The following is a 17,545-nucleotide window of genomic DNA, read 5'->3' as shown; positions in this document are numbered from 1 at the left end:
GTGAGGTACATTTTTCAGTACATGGTCAGTAGGGGGCAACAGAGCCATTTTGTTGCAGGCACTGACACACATTTGTAGCCTACTGAAATCTTACAGTCTCTCTTACAAATCTTACAGTCCAGGTTTATTATTTAATAATTCGTGTGACAGTATGTAATGCCTATTGCATACTGTGAAATGTAATAAATATGGTATGCAGTTACGGGAGTGAAGAACAAGAGTCACTAGCGGGTCCTGGGACTTTAGCTTGGGATGCAGCTTGTTCATAAGGGCTCTCATAGTTTCAGTGTTGTCCTGGTGCATGTGTTTCATTTCACTCTTTAGCTCCAGCTTTGGCTCACAGGCCCTAGAACCACCTCTCTTTCCATTTTGGAAAGCAGTGCTCTCACAACGTGCTTTTTGTTGTGGCTGTTGTTTTGTTCAGTGAATTGGAGTGCCCAGCCCATACTCACGCTGGGAGCAGTCACTGCCGATCCAGCCAGGGTAGCACTGGCACGAGCCGTCAATGGGGTTACACGTGCCGTTGTTGGTGCAGGTGCATATCGAGGCGCAGTTTTTCCCAAACCTGCCACTGGGACACACTGGCCAGACACAACAAGACAGTACAGCTCATTCTAGTCATGCAGGGGACATCTTGAAAGGAATACATTCTTTTGCTCATATTATGTCATAAGAGTAAGTCAAATGGGTCTTGTGTCCTCTATATACAGAGATCATGAGACATTCGTCAGAAAACAAATTAATTCAAGTCACACTGCCTGTTTTCCATACAGTGATGAAGAAAAAAAGAATTGTCTGTCTTTGATTAGCTCCATGAAAAGAAGCGGTCTTCATACCTTCATTGCAGAGGGCTCCTTTAAAACCAGGAAGACAGGCACACTGGCCAGTGACATGGTGACAGGGGCCATTGCTATGGACACACTGTGGGCATGCCTGACTGCAGCGATGGCCAAAGTAACCAGGTGAGCATACTGTAACAACAACAACAACATGAGAGCAAGAACTGGACATGGCCTGAAGCTCAATACCTGATCTACAGATACTTGGTGATTGTTATAATGAGAAACATGCTAAAACAGGTGATATATCTAAAGTGCTTTTGATCCACTGAGGGGCAATATTAAATGATGAACACAATTTATGATGGAAATGCATGCAAATGACTCCAATAAATGATGATTTATTTCTCTATAATTACATTCAAAAAGATTCTGAATAATCTATGTGAAGTCTAACACACCACAAATCACAGGACAACAGTTCCACTGCTTTAGCCCCCCCCCCCCCCAACACACACACACACACACACACACACACACACACAGGTAGAGAGCACTTACTCCGCTGGCAGGTGGTGCCTCTGAAGCCAGGGGCACATTCACAGGTGCCTTCATCAGGCGAGCAGGATGCTCCGTTCTTACAGTTACAGGGCAAAGTGCAGTTTGGGCCCCAGTGGCCCTCAGCACACACACTGTCACAGTGAATCCCTGACACACACACACACACACACACACACACACACACACACCTTCAGCCTTTGCTGTCCTGACAGTCCAGTAAATCTGACAGTACACTAAACCCTTTTCATGCCAATCTTCATGTGGAGACTGACATGTCGAGACTGGGTGGGTTTCAAAGAGGGCCTATCTGATGGTTTCTTCCACTAGTTCATTACCCGAGGACCCTTCTCCATACCGCCAGTCACGACGAACATAACTGAACATAATAGATATATGGGGGAAAAAACTAATTCTCATATCTCAATCTCCGGTTGTGTTTGTGCCGTAGTCATTCCTCCCTCTGGCCGTGTGACCATAAGCACCATTGTGATGGAGCAGCATGCCAAGACATGGGACAAAGCCTTCTTTGAGGGCCTGCGTGCGTTGCTAAGTGATGGTGGAATGCTGGCGATAAACTCCAGTTAAGTAGCTCCGGAGAAACGCCTGGGTATTTAAAGGGCTGGCACATCGGGTGAAATCATCAGTATGCTGCCCGTAAAGGAAACGGGAGGTGAAGGGGAGGCAAGGGAGAAACGAGGGAGAACAAAGGAGTGGAGAGGAGATGAGAGGGGAGGAGGGGAGAGGAGAAGTTCCCACTAGCCTGGAATACGTTCTCTACTTAACAGTACATTCTCTATTAACTAACTATTAACATACGTATTATTGTTGCATGCTGCTCAAACAAACGGGATGGATATTCTGACATTGGGCCAGGGCATCAGTCCAGAGCGTATTGCTCTGATAAGGGTAGCGTGTAAGGTAGATGCTAGCGGCCCCTTCAGGCCAACAGTGGTAACAGCACAGGCAGGGCTCACCTGTCCAGCCGGCGAGGCAGCGGCAGTAGCCGGTGACAGGGTGGCACCTGTCAGCATGACTGCAGTCACAGCGTTCCCGACAGTCCATTCCATACGTCCCGTCCTGCAGAGAGCACAGCAGCACGCCACTGACCACCAACGCATCGCCAGGTTCACCACAAAACGGTTCTATCACACTACTTGCCTGACAGCTGAATCTATGCTATCTTCACAACAAAGAGATTCTATTACATATCTACACTGCAAGTGAAATTGCACAGTTTTGACTATGAAAGGATTCAATTATATAATATTTGAAAATGCTGTGAATAAAATACTACAAATGCAAAATAAGAATGGCAGTGTTGGGCCAGGCCTTAACCGTAGATGGCTAGGACCGTCTATGTGGTATACATAAAGCCTTTGAGAAAGGAAACAACTAAACAATCTCAATCTAAAAGAGAACAGGGTTAATGTATATCAAATGTACACAATATCTTTTGCTTTTTTGAAAGCATTTTATATGAAGAAATCAAGATTTTTAAAGAAGCTCCACTAATTCATGAAGTTTTAACATGCTGATAAATTAATTTCCATACATTCAGAACAAGTGATCTCTTTGGGCCACTGATAGAGACTAAGGCAAGGCCCACCATTTCAAACAGTGACATTAAACCCCACCAGCTGTTTTCAAACATTTTTTATTCATCAAAAGGCATTCTCGCCACTAATGCCAACAGCTAGTACCTACCCAACGATCAAAGAGTCAAACAACGTATATGCTACATTTATACTGTTAAATAATCAGCAATCCCCTGGAGTGTGACTGTCACACATACACAGTAGATGGGGATTCTCCGCCAGCTCACCTGGCAGTTCAGATCACAGCGTTCACCCCGCCAGCCCGGGGTGCAGGTGCAGCGGCCGTCCAGAGTGCTGCATGCCCCGCCGTTGCCGCACATGCAGGTAAGGTTGCAGCCCAGGCCCCATGTGCCACTAGGGCAGTTTATAGAGCAGTGCACTCCATGCCAGCCTGGGGTGCAGAAGGAAAATGCGTAAGGGCTGGCATAATGTAGCCAGGCACTGGACTACAGAGGACAGCAGACTTCTAACAGGTATAGGCCTTAGCTACAAACAATCCACTTTACTGGGAAATTCCTGCTCCTGCATCTTCTGGACACCTTATTAGGTCCAACTGTCTTATAGGTGCATTTAATAGGTGTTTCTAGTAAGTACATATATAAGTGGAGAAGCTTTTAGAGCTTTTTGCGCATATATCATTAATGTATGAGCAAGTTAATTGGGTAAAATTAATGAAAACTGTATAATCTGGTCTGACCAAACAATTTTACAAATTATTTCCAATTCACTCGACAATGTGAACTGCTTATAAAAAAGTCCAAAAAAGATTTGGCACCAAAAGTGAATGTAACAGAAAACATATTGAGAGCAGAATAGGTCAAAAGACTCCCACTTAAAGAATCCTCAGATGCACTTGTCTTCTTTGGCACGATAACATCACACAATCAGGAACATTGTTAAATAAAAATAGACGCAAGTACCTGCTTTGCAAGTGCAAGCGCCATCGATAGGAGAGCACATAGCTTGGTTCTCACAGGTACAGAAAGACGAGCAGTTTATTCCATAGCTCCCTACAGGACAGGGTATGGAGCAATTGGCACCCTGAAAAAAAACAGTTAATTGATGAGCATGTACGGTGCATAAACTGCTTTAGTTAACTATTTTTTCAACAATATGGTAAATACACGAATACTTTGATTTAATAAAAAGCCTGCATTTAGATATGATATGCTAAGGAGAATTTTTACATGGATGGATGGATGGATGGATGGATGGATGGATGGATGGATCTACTTTATTGATCCCTAAAGGGACACTGGAATGTGAGAGTGGAAAGCACTGAACATAGAGTGCTCACCTAAGAGACACCCACACAATCACAAAAACACTGTATGCAAAACTGCAGTGTAAAACATGACAAAGTGCCTGAGAAAAACAATAAAAAAATAAAAAAAAGTGTGTAATCTGAGTAAGTAAACAAATTAGGCTCTGCGTTACAATTTGTTTACTGATGTGTGGCTAATGTGTACCTGGAAGCCTGGAGCGCAGCTACACTCGCCCGTCACACCATGGCAGTCAGCACCGTTCTGGCACTGACATAGCTGCTCACATTCCTCTCCGTAGAAGCCAGGAGCACAGGTCTCGTTACAGAAGACTCCAGACCAACCAGGCTGGCACAAACACTCCCCCGACATAGGGTGACAGCTGAGGAGGGTCAGAGCGAGAGGGAGCGGGGAGAAGGAGAAAGAGAGATAGAGAAGAGGAGGGAGAATTACACTTTCAGTCTTGCTTTAGCTTGATGTGTAGATTTTCTACAATGCACACATGGATATTCAAATCAAGGGACTCAAATGAAAGGCATCCTGTAGTGAAAAGTGAAAAAAATGTGCCAGGTGAATGAGATGTTCCCTTGCCAGAACCTTTATCCCAACATGAACTTGCTCTCCTACCTTATCCTATCCTTCTCTACCTTTTCTAAAAGCATTTTTCAAGGCATGGTTGGCAGGACACAAGGAGGCAAACGCAGCGAGGCAGGGAGTTAAACACCTGATGCTTCCTGAGAGGGTCATCCTAACCCCATAAGAACCTTTTAGCCCACTATACAGCTGCTTCATTTTGATATGAATAGGGTCAATCAACCAAACACCCTTTTTCTTGTTAATTCTGAATTCTAAAGCATGGACCTTTTAGATGCCACTCAGAAATCCTAAATCATTTCTAAAAATTATTTCTTTAAGAAAAAACTTTTTTGCTATTATACCCAAAACAGAAATTGGTGTCAAAGGCCATTTGAAATAAGAAATCGGCCAGTGCAGACCAAACTGAAAGTGACAGGCTGGAGGATGTTTTGTTTCGTATGCTGGGGTGTCAGGGCTGTGTCGATGGCCAGTACCTGCTGGTGTGGCAGCTGGCACTACCTGAAACAGCAGGTCCATTGAGCGAGAGCACAGCAGCTGTGGTCACACATGACGCATGCAGCCAGTCAGCTGTGCCAGCCCATCTGATCCGCAGGCGAGCAACACAATTGGAAATTGTGTGTGTGTGAGTGGCACTAAACACTTAAACACACGCACTGTCCTTACAACCCACTCAGCGTTATTAAAACACTAAATGGACTACCCCCTGCTGACAAGGCCCGCCAACTTTCTTCTATTCTTTCTCTTGCTTTCCCTTTCACTGTCTCCCTCCACACACACACACACACACACACACACACTTTAAAACACGTTTCATAACATAACTCCTGTCTTGTGAAGCGCGAGAGCTTATTTACCCGTGTCTTGTTCGTGCCTTACCTGCGGGTGTTCGGCCTGTGGCAGGGACACATCCTGTCACACTTCAGGCCGTAGATGCCCTGTGGGCAGATGCGGGTCTTGCAGCTTTTGCCCGCGAAGCCCGGCTCACACAGGCACGCTCCGCTGATGTGGTAGCACTTGGCTCCGTTTTCACAGCGACAGGTCTGGCGGCAGCCCACGCCGTACTTACCGACCGGGCACTCATCCTGACACCTGCCAAGACACACACACACACACACACACACACACACACACAGTCACAGGTCACTAAGTGTCGGCTGGCTGACTGGGAGAGAATGCTGCCGTTGGGCAGATGCTGCTTTCCCTTGTGCTGCATTTGCTGTATTGCAGTACAAGGTCAAACAGAGTGGTTTGACCAGTCCAGTGGTCCCTCAGGCAGGTCAATGACGCGTGACCTAAAGTCACAGCAAAGCAGCACCGCTTGACTAAGGGCTCCATTTTCAGTAATGAGCGGAAGCCGAAGCAGAAGAGGTGCCATTCCCGGAACCAGTCAAAGTTCACATTCCATGACTTTTGGGCATGTGTGAATATTAAATGTCAAATCTCCTCAATCTTAGTGCAAACTGGCAAATGATATTTTTCTTCCTGTTCACAGACCTCAGCTGTCCAAACAGTCGACTACTTACCAAACTATTCCTTTCCTGATGTCTTGCTACTATTTCTTTCTCTGCTACATATATGTCTAAGCAGCCATTTAACAAAACAAAGCGTAACGTAACTATGTGTGTTTCCCAGTTACGGCACCCTGCTCTGCAGGCAACTGTGTGAGGGCTGGAGCACATCAGAGCCCACTCGTTGAAAGCCCCCTCCTCCAGCTGAGCATTCTGTCCGGGTGACATTGGGGGAGAACCAGCGCACAAGTGATAGCGGGAACTCTGGTTTTGATGGATGACTATGTCAGGCATGAAGAATTCAGGACATGTAGTTTGGATATGGCTATCTTCTCCATTAGCCATGCAGATGGGCTCTGGGGAAGCTACTCCCAAAGCTAGTGCGTCACAGAATGGCCACCCCCACCTCCGATGGATAGAACACATGGATCTCATCCAATATTATTTCCACTGCTTTGAGCGCTATACAGATTCTTGCGTATGTCAGCTGTTCCCCTGCAGAACAGGGTTTTATCAGAGGAAAATTCTGTGATATCGAACGTGCTTTGGTAATGCTGTAGCCGTTCTGTTAAAGGCTTGAGAGAACATGAATGTCCTGGGGCGAAAAAATGCTTGGTTCAATTGGTTCAACACAAATCAGCGCATTGCTTTCTCTGAGACATGAAGTCTGTCTCCCTGTCATTCAGATACTGGCAGTCGACTGTCTACACTCTTTTACACACACACACACACACACACACACACACGCACGCACGCACACGCACACACTTCTTATGCCTATGAGTTCACTGGGTGTGGTGGGCTGGTGCCTACTACAGTTAGCCGGAAGCCTTCTATGACGTCTGACTTAGCCAAGGCTCTTATTAACTCATAAAAATCCACTTGCAGCACTATTCCTGTCACTTCCTGGTCTGTTAAGTATATGGTACGTGCAGTCTGATACTGGTAATTATGGACCCACAGCCCTGCTATCCAGTCTGAGGCTCAGTTCTACTGTAGGCCCCAATTTCTGCACTCAGTCAACTCAACCTAGCCCCAATAACCCCTGGGGGCTAAATAATGTTTCCTTTTGCATGCTTTAGGTTTAGAAAAATTAATTAATTAATTCAGATCATCCATCAGTGCTAGAGTAAATACACATTTTATACATAGAACATGCTAGATAGACTACAGTGATAATTAGTCAGGTACAGGTGACTGAATGTTAGTAAAGTAGCATTTAGTAAAAATCTTTATAATAATCTCCAAGAGGACAACTATTATTTCAAAGTGAATTGATAACATTTAATGGCAGACATTTTAGGACCACTTCAGAAAGGCCACTATCAACTCAGCCAGCAATGCATGCCCTCACCCCCCACGGCACAGGGCCTGGCTGTGGCCTTTTCCCACGCTTTGACCTAGTGCTACTGAACTCTTTCTGAAGTAAACCACAACTGCAGCTGAGTCACTCACATACAGACTGCGGCTTCACTACTGCGCCCAGGCTAAATGGTGCTTTCTGGGTAGGACTTGTGGCATTTACATCTCCTCTCTGCTCACATTTTTCTGACCTACGACCATGAAATATAACTTCCAACACATGCACGCACATGCACACACATTCACATATACCTGCGCACAATCACTCCTGACTCTGCACAGACCCAGGACCCAGTGCCGGAGTATGGAAGCCACATAGTACCTCGTACCACAAACAGGATATGAAGGATGACAGAGAGCAATAAGAGAGCAATATAGGGCTAGTCCTGCTTGTGTCTTCCTCTGTTTAATGCGCTGACATGCCACTGGCTCCAGTGGTGGAAATGACAAGACTGTGGTTCAGACCCACACAGGATATGAAGAGTTCCCTGAAGAATGAAGGAATGTTTTGTTTCGAGACCCTTTTTTCATATGCTACAGACTTGAGCTGCAGACTTGTAGATGCAAAAGGTACAGTGCAACAAGAACATAAAGATCAAGTAAAGATAAGTCAGTACAGGGATATAAATATAGTCATTTAGTCTCTCTCCTCAAGTATACTGGTTTTACTCTAAAATAACCACTTTGAGGCCAACATGCAGAATAGCAGCTTTAATGTGTTTAGAGTATGTACATCTGTATTGGGTGAACATATAGTAATCTCACTCAGTTGTATACATACTTCCACATTCAGTGGACCAACGGGCCAAATAAACATAACCATTAAAAATGTCCATGCCTGTTCTTGGATGACTGGCTGAAGTCAGGGGCAGATGTGCACTCTGTAACATCACACACTAGTTATCAGGTCTGTAATGCATTCTCAGTTCTTGTTTTGTTTTTTTGCTATACATATGTAAAACCATTCTCACTGGGTTTCAGTTCATTTGACTGAACTTGTTGAAGCTTGAGGTCAAGGGCAATCTATTTTTAATCTTTTTTTTTAAGTAGATGCTTTACTAGCATATTTCAGGTTACTGCCATAAGCCATCAGCTACTCATCTACTACTAGTCTGATTTAGAGATCATTCTTTCAATACAGTTATAAAAACCCCTCACATTAAATGAAGCTTACACCCATTTTTTCATTTTAAATGCAGTCTGATAAATTACACAGCCAAAACAACAACATTGTGTCGCTACAGATTACTTAGCACTAGCACTGACTAGGTGGATAACTAGCCATTTATGTGCTTGTTAAAAATAATTCACGTAATTGCACAGGATTAATGTGGCTTTTATTTGGCTTTCTTATACTTGGCTTTCTTATCACATGCAGTTTGCGTGTGTTTCCATTCAGATATTAAAGTAGATACTAAATCAATACCTCCACATACTGTACTAGTTGCAGTATATGAGTCTCTCTATGATAATCATATTATGGCATAGCTGAATATCTGAATTTCCATTCACTTACAGTGCCAATTAAGAACAGTTGACTTTCTGGCTTAATTACCATGTGACCTTGCTGTAGGCTGCCCCATGTTTTATTATAGATCTTGTATGTACTTATAGATCTTGTACTTACGTATCTGATCTAGTCTGCATTCATCCATCTATGACAATTATGGGATGGCTGAGAAAACACAGCCCAGGCTTGTAGCCATGGACATGTACAAAGAACTGGCACCACACAGTGGCAATCCAATTCTCCTACATTTATAGCTTATAAGCACATAAGATAGAGAGAGATCTCAAACATAAAAAGCTAGAGCACACCAAACAGACAAACAAGAAGAACAGAAATGCATGATTGATTGGTGGTGTGCTGCACCTATGTTGAGTTGCTGGAGATCTCTAAAATATTCTCCCCTCTTCACACTGTATCGGTCAACTGATTATTCCATGTCATGCCCATGGTAATTACAGCAAATTATAGCAAATATTATAGCTATAATATTTTTTTTATTTACAATTACAGCAATAACTTTTATTATATAAATATAATGAAAATATTTTCTGAATTTGAATCAAGTGTATGAATTTACAGCATATTTTTTTTAAATGTAGAGAATATGCTGTCATTTTGAATAAAGTGCATGTATCAATTTGCATTATCTTTCAAAAATGTAGAGTGCGTGTTCTCATGTTGATGAATATGTTTTATGATTTTGCAGTGTGTTGGATTTTCTAGGCCACCATACAATGACCATTTTAGGAAACACTGCCACATTAAAGGCCTGGATTCCAACAAACATTGCCTTGAACTAGGATGAAACTAATGCCATTTTGAAGGAAGAACTGCCAGACATAGTTGTGCAACTAGGTTTTTGTTGTTCTAAAATACAAGTAAAAATTCTTTACTAGTTTAATCAATAATGTGTCCTCATTTTTTTCATATTAAAATGTTGGTCTAGAGCAATTTAACACTTAAGATATCAAGCTATCAATTTCCTTACTGCGACTCATTTAAATCGGTTTACTAATTTTCACAACAATTCATTTCTTTACAGAGATAGGTTGCGGCTATATGTGTCTCACTTTCATGCCAGTTGTCAGGCTGGACTGTGTCTCACCTCTCTCCAGTGTAGCCTGGACTGCACACACACTCGCCTGTTGAAGCGGAGCAGTTACCTCCATTGTGACATTGGCATTCCTGAGAGCAGTTCTTACCAAAGCGACCCTCAGGACAGGGCTGCCCACAGACCGTTCCCTGGACGGACACACACACACGCACACACACCCACACCCACATACAAGTAATTTATCCAACCCAAAACATCAACAATTTAACCCAATCACAGATTATTAATTTAGAATTCATTACATTATTATTATTATTATTATTATTATTATTATTATTATTATTATTAATATATTACAATTTAATACAGTCAAAATAAATTATAGATAGCAAATGACGTGCTGTGCTAATGTGAATCACTGATAATATCTGTGACGATGATTCTATGCTCCACAAACACACATACCATTACTGATATATTATGCACTCACGGAGCAACTCTCCAATTAAGTTTCCCAAAAAAAAAGAAAAAAAAAAAGAATTTTGTTGTCTGTATTACCCTGAGGGTCAACACTGTAAATCACTGTGGGTAAACTGTTTGTCTCCTCCTATTCATCTGTGCAATTACCATCCAGCCTGCAGGACAGGAGCACTCTCCAGTCACGTGATGACACACTCCACCGTTCTGACAGGGGCAGCGCTCCTCACACTGCTGCCCATGTTTGCCTGGAGGACACAGGTCCTCGCAGCTGCACAGGAGACAGAAACAGAGCAATCATGAGAACCAGCAAGCCAGAGAAAGTTGGAGCTCGGCCAACTGTGAGGCATTGCATAGTCGGAATCGTATGCGCGCGAGCGTCTCCTGCGCACTCGCGTTTGTGCATCACAAGTGTGCAGCATACTGCGTCTACGTGCGCACGTGTGTGCAGCACGCTCGCAAACTCACAAGGCGCCTGTGTAGCCGGGATTACACGTGCACTCTCCCGTGACGTGGTGGCAGGTGGCATTGCTCTGGCACAGGCACTTCTGGTGGCAGCCGTCGCCGTAGGTGCGCGCCTTGCAGGGCTCCTCGCAGCGCCAGCCGCGGTAGCCCGGCGCACAGATGCACGCCCCCGTGATGGGGTTACACAGTGCTCCGTTCTTGCACTGACAGCGCCTGCTGCAGTGGGCACCCCAGTGGCTGCTGTCACATGCTGCAAAGGCGGAAAAGGAATTCAGAGATCCATTTATTCACACTAAAACTTCAAGTGGGCATATGTGCAAGTTGTAAGAACGTATGTACACTTTGCAAGCATGTATGCGATAAGCGGTGTTGTTTTTGATTATGTGCAGGACATGTAAAGCATTTTCACTGTCGTTGGATCAAAAAATAACATGAACTTTTCACTTGTCAGCATTGTCACATTTGTAGAATTGCGAATGATAAATAATATCATGTGTTGCTATTTTGACACCAGTCTTAACACCATTTTTGAAGTGACAGAAAACAGCTTGACTTGTAACATAAGGTTTGGCTGAAATATGAATGAATCACTAGCATGAGGTAGCAATTAATCATCCAGTTCAGCCTGCCCTCATGTTAACAAGGCTAATGTGAAGCAAATTCAAAAAAGAAAACCTAATACAATTCTATCTAATCGATAAACAAGCTGTTAGACGACAGCATTCCTTTTAACCTCATTTCAGGTTCACTCTTGTTGCCCTATCTACTTCGTTAGCAACCTCACCCAAGAATACAGCTTTAAGTCAGGCTGATTAGCTCAGTCCCAATTTGGATCCGGCCTCTCCAATTTCAGAAGGAAAGTTTCCCCTCGCAGACACACTGGAGAACCATGTGCACCCAAGGCCACATGTTTATTCTAGAACCTCTTTCATCTCCCACAAGTCTCCTGCTGTACGACCAAGGTTCACCTTTAGCATCAGGACAGGGAAAAGCCGAATAAGGAGAGTAGACTGATTCTCTAACCCTTCATTAGGGTTTGGAGGTTTCAGGCTGTGTGTTTTAGCAACTAAATGTACTGTCGGGTCAGTTAAAGAGGTTAAAGAGACTGTTCTTGCCCTCCATAAACACTTATGATTAAAGAGCATGCAAAACAAGCTGACGTTACACGCAGCTTAATTTGGAGGCATTCTTCTTCGCCCTTGTATTAAAGGATTAACACATTTCAGAGAACTTCAAATCTGTGTTTTAAATTTATGAGTAAAATGACATGTACCTAATTATAATGTACTTAAATCAGTGTTGTCAACAGTCGAAATATGAACAGCCCTTTAGAAATCTCATCCAGATCAGATTAATGCTACCCTCGCATCTCGTTACCTCCCCTAGACAAAAAAGTGTTCTCCATAGTGAAAATAAAAAATTTTACCCACAGCTCTAGAACAATGAACAGTGAATCTTGAATCTTAATTTGGATCTTCACCAGAAATTTGTATCTCCACCAGGCTTAATGAAATACATAATAAAGCCCCAACCCTGCCATAACAGGTTAAGTAGAGTGTGTTTGCTTCATTGACCACCCACATTATTGTAATCACTAGCCATTACAAGGTTAAATGGCCTCAGAAAGATGGCCTTTCCAACTCTTATTTTCACAGTTTTTATGATGGGTGCCATGATCCTTATCCTGGATTTATGAGTTAAGCTTGGAACAGCTAGCAGCTGTGATATTTATCTAGTCAGAGTGATATTTCATGCAAAGAAAGCCATCATGAGCCTTGGCATGTTGCAACAAGAATAACAACAGCAGCAGCAGCTGAGGGAAATATGCAGGGCTGTGGTCCCGGTCTCATTAGGTAACACAATGTGTGTGTTAGTGCTCTCTGGCCCCGGTGAAAAGTCCACAGTGCTTCCGCAGCGCAAGAACACTCTGCCTCTGAAGGGCTCGTGCAGACAAAACCTTCCCCTATTCAAAGAGCTACGTTTGAAAGACCTGACCTAGTTAAAGCAGTGGACCTTGAGGCTTCTGAATGCCTCAGTCTGCGCACTGACAGCGACTCTGCCCCTGCCTCGCTTCTCCCCCTCGCCCCCCCCACCTGCCTCGCTTCTCCCCACCCACCCCCCAGTCCGCTGTCCCACTCTATAAGAAACTAATGCCCTTGACAGGGAAGTAGAAACACTCAGCATAATCTCTAGGATCACAGATCACAGGAACTAACCTAAGCTTATAGCTGGACATGTATACCCTTTGTTTTCTCTGATTGGCTTTTTTTTTTTTTTTTTTTTACAAAGGTAATGTTGCTACTCCAATGCAGCAAAAACTGTATCTGGAACCATATTTAAATCTCATATAATGCAACTGGCCCAGGTCATCCCCTGTCTGGCCACCTAGGCATCAGAAAAACCACCCAACACCTTCTACAGCATTTCTTTTACCCGTGGATCAGGAGTAATGTTGTTAGACACTGCCTTGCATGCCATACATGCCAGTTGGTTGGGAAACCAAATCAGGTCATTCTGCCCACTCCTCTGTGCCCCTTCCTGTGGTTGGTGAGACCTTTGAAAGGGTGTTGGCTGATTGTGTGGGCCCTTTGCCAAAGATCCGTTCTGGTAATTGTCATCTTTTGACTCTAATGTGTGCTATACCCCTCCGATTTCTACAATCCACAACAGTAATCAGAGCTCTAATTAAGTTCTGCAATACCTTCGAATTGCCCAAAGTTATACAATCCGACCAAGGCACGGACTTTACGTCGCACCTGTTCTGCCAGGTGACTTGTGAACTTGTGTATACAGCACCAGTTCTCCAGTATTTACCACCTGGAGTCCCGAGGTGCTTTGGCGTGCCTTCATTATGTTACTAGGCTTCATGAACGATTGCAAACTGTTCACAATATTGCGAAAAAGAACCTGTGTTCCACACAAAATGCCATGAAAGCCCACCATGACATAAAGGTTGTCAGTCATGCCTTTAAAGTTGGGGATTGAGTATTCGCCCTCCTGCCTGTTGTTGGTCCCTTCAGTCGTGCTCATTTCTCTGGTCCTTAAATCGTCCCCCACCAACTATGTGAGCATTACTTCTAATCATAAGTGGAAAACCCATATTTGTCATGTAAATATGTTGAGACCGTATCTCGACCCCTTAGCTAAAGACAGCGCAGATTAGCCCGTATTCTCATCTTCACACACACTGCTCCTATTGCTGATGCGTGTGAAGGTGAGAACTGGTTTTCCCCTTCTTTTCCTCTCCAGGTCTACAGACCCGCTGGCCCCTCCTACAGAAAGACCCCTCCTGGAGGCAGAAGAGGGAGAGAGGCAGTAAGGCAGGGAGGAAGGAGTTGTTGGTTGTTGTGGAGATTGGTTTTGACTTGGGTTTAGTATTCATGTGATTTGTGTATATGACCTTGATTCCCCCATTTAAACCTCCATTTTGGCTCCATCCCTCCTACTTTAGCTGCTGTTGTGTATATTGTATACATAGTGTAAATATTGCTTGGTGTGTGGCACTTTGGTGTTGGATACTGGTGGTAGGCTGCCATTTTGTTGGGTGTGGGTTTGGGTCAGTTTATGTCTAAGGCAGCTAGGATTGTCCTGTTTCTTTTTGTTAAGATTATTCAGTGTGTATTTTCTTTCATTAGTGTGGGTCTTGTTTGTTGTTTGTTGGCCTGGATCTCTCCCAAAATAAATTGCATCAGTTTGTTTGTTTGTTTGTTTGTAAATAATAGTTCATAGTGCAAAATAATAGTGCAAAGTAAGGTGCACAGACTCTCTAGAGATCTAAAAGTGGTTTCCTCCCATTGTTTATGTCTGCCCTTGCTTGCAATCTGATTAACTCCGGATTGTAACCAACAGACTTTTGGAGCATCACAAAGTTAGCTCACTGTCATACCACAAATTGTAGGTGATATTTTGACATTTTCTGGGGTTGTGAACTCCAAATTAATATGCTGTATAGCTGCTGTTGGGGAAGAGAAGGAGCCCTGTCTCACCACATTTTTGTAAATAGACTTGTGATGTGTTGTGTGGTGGCTGGACATCTATTTCACATAATGCACAACACATGTGCCTCACGATTTAGCTGAGACTTAGAAATGAATACAGTTAGGCAGGAACAGAAAACAGCAGAAAAACCTACCAACTGACCAAAGAGAAACTGAAATCGACCCAATCAGCAGAAACAGCAAATCAAACCCATAAAGGCACTAAATACACAATTCATCAACGGCAAGCCAGTTTTTGAGATGCTAATGTTTCAGCTTCAATCTGCTTTCCACTGATCTTTTCAACTCTGTAGAATGACTCTAGTTACTCATGGACAAACTGGCTGTAACTGATGTTGCCAGTTGTCAAGGCCCAGTTGAACTGTGTCTCTGTACAACCCACACATCCCCAGCTTCAATCATAAACACACACACACATACACACACACACACAAACACACACATGCCGTGACAAATTCTGCAGGGCTAAAGACGAGCCCGCAGGGATGCAAACACAGCAGCCGAAGAGAAAGCAGACAAGCTGTACATGGCGTACACAGCATGAATAGATTACAGGTTAAAATGATTCTTCCCCTTTGTCTTCCTGTTCGTCCACAGAATTTACAGACATTTGATAAAGTAACAAGAGAAAAAGAACAGGACAAACACATGACAAATGTTGGTTAGTGCTATCTTATAATTCTCTTATAATGTTTGAAACTAATTTATGATCATTCTTTAAGGAGTTTGTCAAATAGTTTAAGCATAAAAAGCATAGCTGTTGCATCTAGTTTTGGATCAAACAACAGCACATGTGTGAATTCACTTCTGAAATTCCTCTTTAGAACCAATTTTATAGAACCAACAGTACTAAGAGGCTTTCTGTGCAACAGACAAGCCCAAAATATTCTAGGGCCTGTATCAAATGACCTTAAATGTACAATTGCAATACACTGAGAAAACTTGTATAAACTCATTGTGTTGCTTCTTACTAGTTACTTTCTTCTTCATTGAAGGTAGAGCTACATGAGCCTATTGTGACATCAAATCACAAGACCGGGTGCGAAACCAACCATGGCACAACTGTCACATAAACACTTAAGCGGACACTTAAACACAGTGCTGTGGCCTGGACATGGAGTTTCAGCAGGCCCTTCAAGATGGTAATAGTATTTTTAATGTCAAACTGACAGACCAGAAAGTGTCACCACTGAAAATCCAGACCTCAACAACAGCTGCTCAGAGCATTAATTTAAAGGCATTTCTTTAATGTCAAGGCAGCTGTTTAAGGTGGAAACTGGAAACCAGAAAAGTTTCTGTAGTGCTAGCCATCATTATGGCAGAAAACAATGCCGCCAGGACTCATTTAACCTGAAAATAGCATATTAAAGTACAAATGGCACTTTAAAAAAATGTTAGAGACCATATGGCCATGTGTTTTGCACTTCTGTCATATGGTGCCCCAGATTTGAAAATCTGAAACACTGGGCCCTGAGGTCATTTCCTACATTTCCACCCCATCACTCTCATCCTCTTGTTTGGCTCTGTGTGTGTGTGTGTGTGTGTGTGTGTGTGTGTGTGTGTGTGTGTGTGTGTGTGTGTGTGTGTGTGTGTGTGTGTGTGTGTGTGTGTGTAGAGAAAGTGGTTTTCTTCTATGTTTATTTTATCTCATAAAATCCAAAGATGTATTACTGTAGTCCTGTGACCTGTAAACTGGAATGCTACTCCATTTAAATCAGTCATGTTAGTTTGTCATGTTAGTTTGGCTAGAGGGAGTTCCATCACAGACCCCCTTTGGAGAACCCCCTCCCCCTTAGAAGCCATAAACGATTTTGCCCTAAAAGCCACCAGACTAAGACTGTTGCTCAAAGAACAAATATCTTCTCAGAAAGAAACAGAAAACATGGTAGGCCTTGGGCAGAATCTATTACCATGTTACACTGAAAATTATGCAGTTACAGAACAGACAGCAGAGACAGACAACCACAGCCTGCCATCTATGAAGAGGAATATTAATACATTCTTTAATTAAATCGCAGAAATCATAACAATATGACATATTTTCAAGTCCTTCAAGAATGCAAGCAATATGACGAATGTGCTGCATCTCTAATCAGTTCTCTTTCTGAAAACAAACAATACTGAGATGAGATGCCTGCAGTGCATTTTGTTCCAGTTGATAATATTGATCTGGGACAAGATGTCTATTACAGTAATTGGCTGCCCTGTGTATGCCCTCAAGTCTCAGTCAAATGACCTGGGTGGATATGTATGAAAACAAATACTCTGGGACCAAGCAATCACAGATGAGATTTAACTTTGGGATTAATCAATAACAGGTTAGATTGCACCACAATGATAACGGAGACATCCAATTTCAAACAACTGTGAATACACC

At 43.2% G+C, this 17,545-nt stretch overlaps 1 protein-coding gene across 6 annotated transcripts in view; it reads right to left on the bottom strand.

The window, feature by feature from the left end:
- The window catches only part of megf10 (multiple EGF-like-domains 10), a 39,422-nt gene that overhangs the window by 7,403 nt on the left and 14,474 nt on the right, over nucleotides 1-17,545 (bottom strand). For all 6 annotated transcript variants that reach the window (XR_014118543.1, XR_004777075.2, XM_035535665.2 and 3 more), the window contains 11 exons: nucleotides 11,174-11,420; nucleotides 10,856-10,976; nucleotides 10,280-10,416; nucleotides 5,671-5,883; nucleotides 4,405-4,579; nucleotides 3,856-3,976; nucleotides 3,163-3,326; nucleotides 2,315-2,417; nucleotides 1,341-1,487; nucleotides 837-971; nucleotides 453-581 (listed from right to left, as the gene is read on the bottom strand). Coding sequence is in view for 4 of the 6 variants with exons in the window: in XM_035535665.2 (XP_035391558.1) it covers nucleotides 453-581; nucleotides 837-971; nucleotides 1,341-1,487; nucleotides 2,315-2,417; nucleotides 3,163-3,326; nucleotides 3,856-3,976; nucleotides 4,405-4,579; nucleotides 5,671-5,883; nucleotides 10,280-10,416; nucleotides 10,856-10,976; nucleotides 11,174-11,420 (1,692 nt within the window). In the remaining 2 variants the exon portion in view is untranslated. The remainder of the gene's footprint in view (nucleotides 1-452; nucleotides 582-836; nucleotides 972-1,340; nucleotides 1,488-2,314; nucleotides 2,418-3,162; nucleotides 3,327-3,855; nucleotides 3,977-4,404; nucleotides 4,580-5,670; nucleotides 5,884-10,279; nucleotides 10,417-10,855; nucleotides 10,977-11,173; nucleotides 11,421-17,545) is intronic.

This window comes from Electrophorus electricus, chromosome 19 (genome assembly GCF_041902795.1).
Source record: "Electrophorus electricus isolate QZ-2024a chromosome 19, ASM4190279v1, whole genome shotgun sequence".
Lineage (NCBI taxonomy): Eukaryota > Metazoa > Chordata > Actinopteri > Gymnotiformes > Gymnotidae > Electrophorus > Electrophorus electricus.
This window is presented reverse-complemented; position numbering and strand designations above follow the sequence as displayed.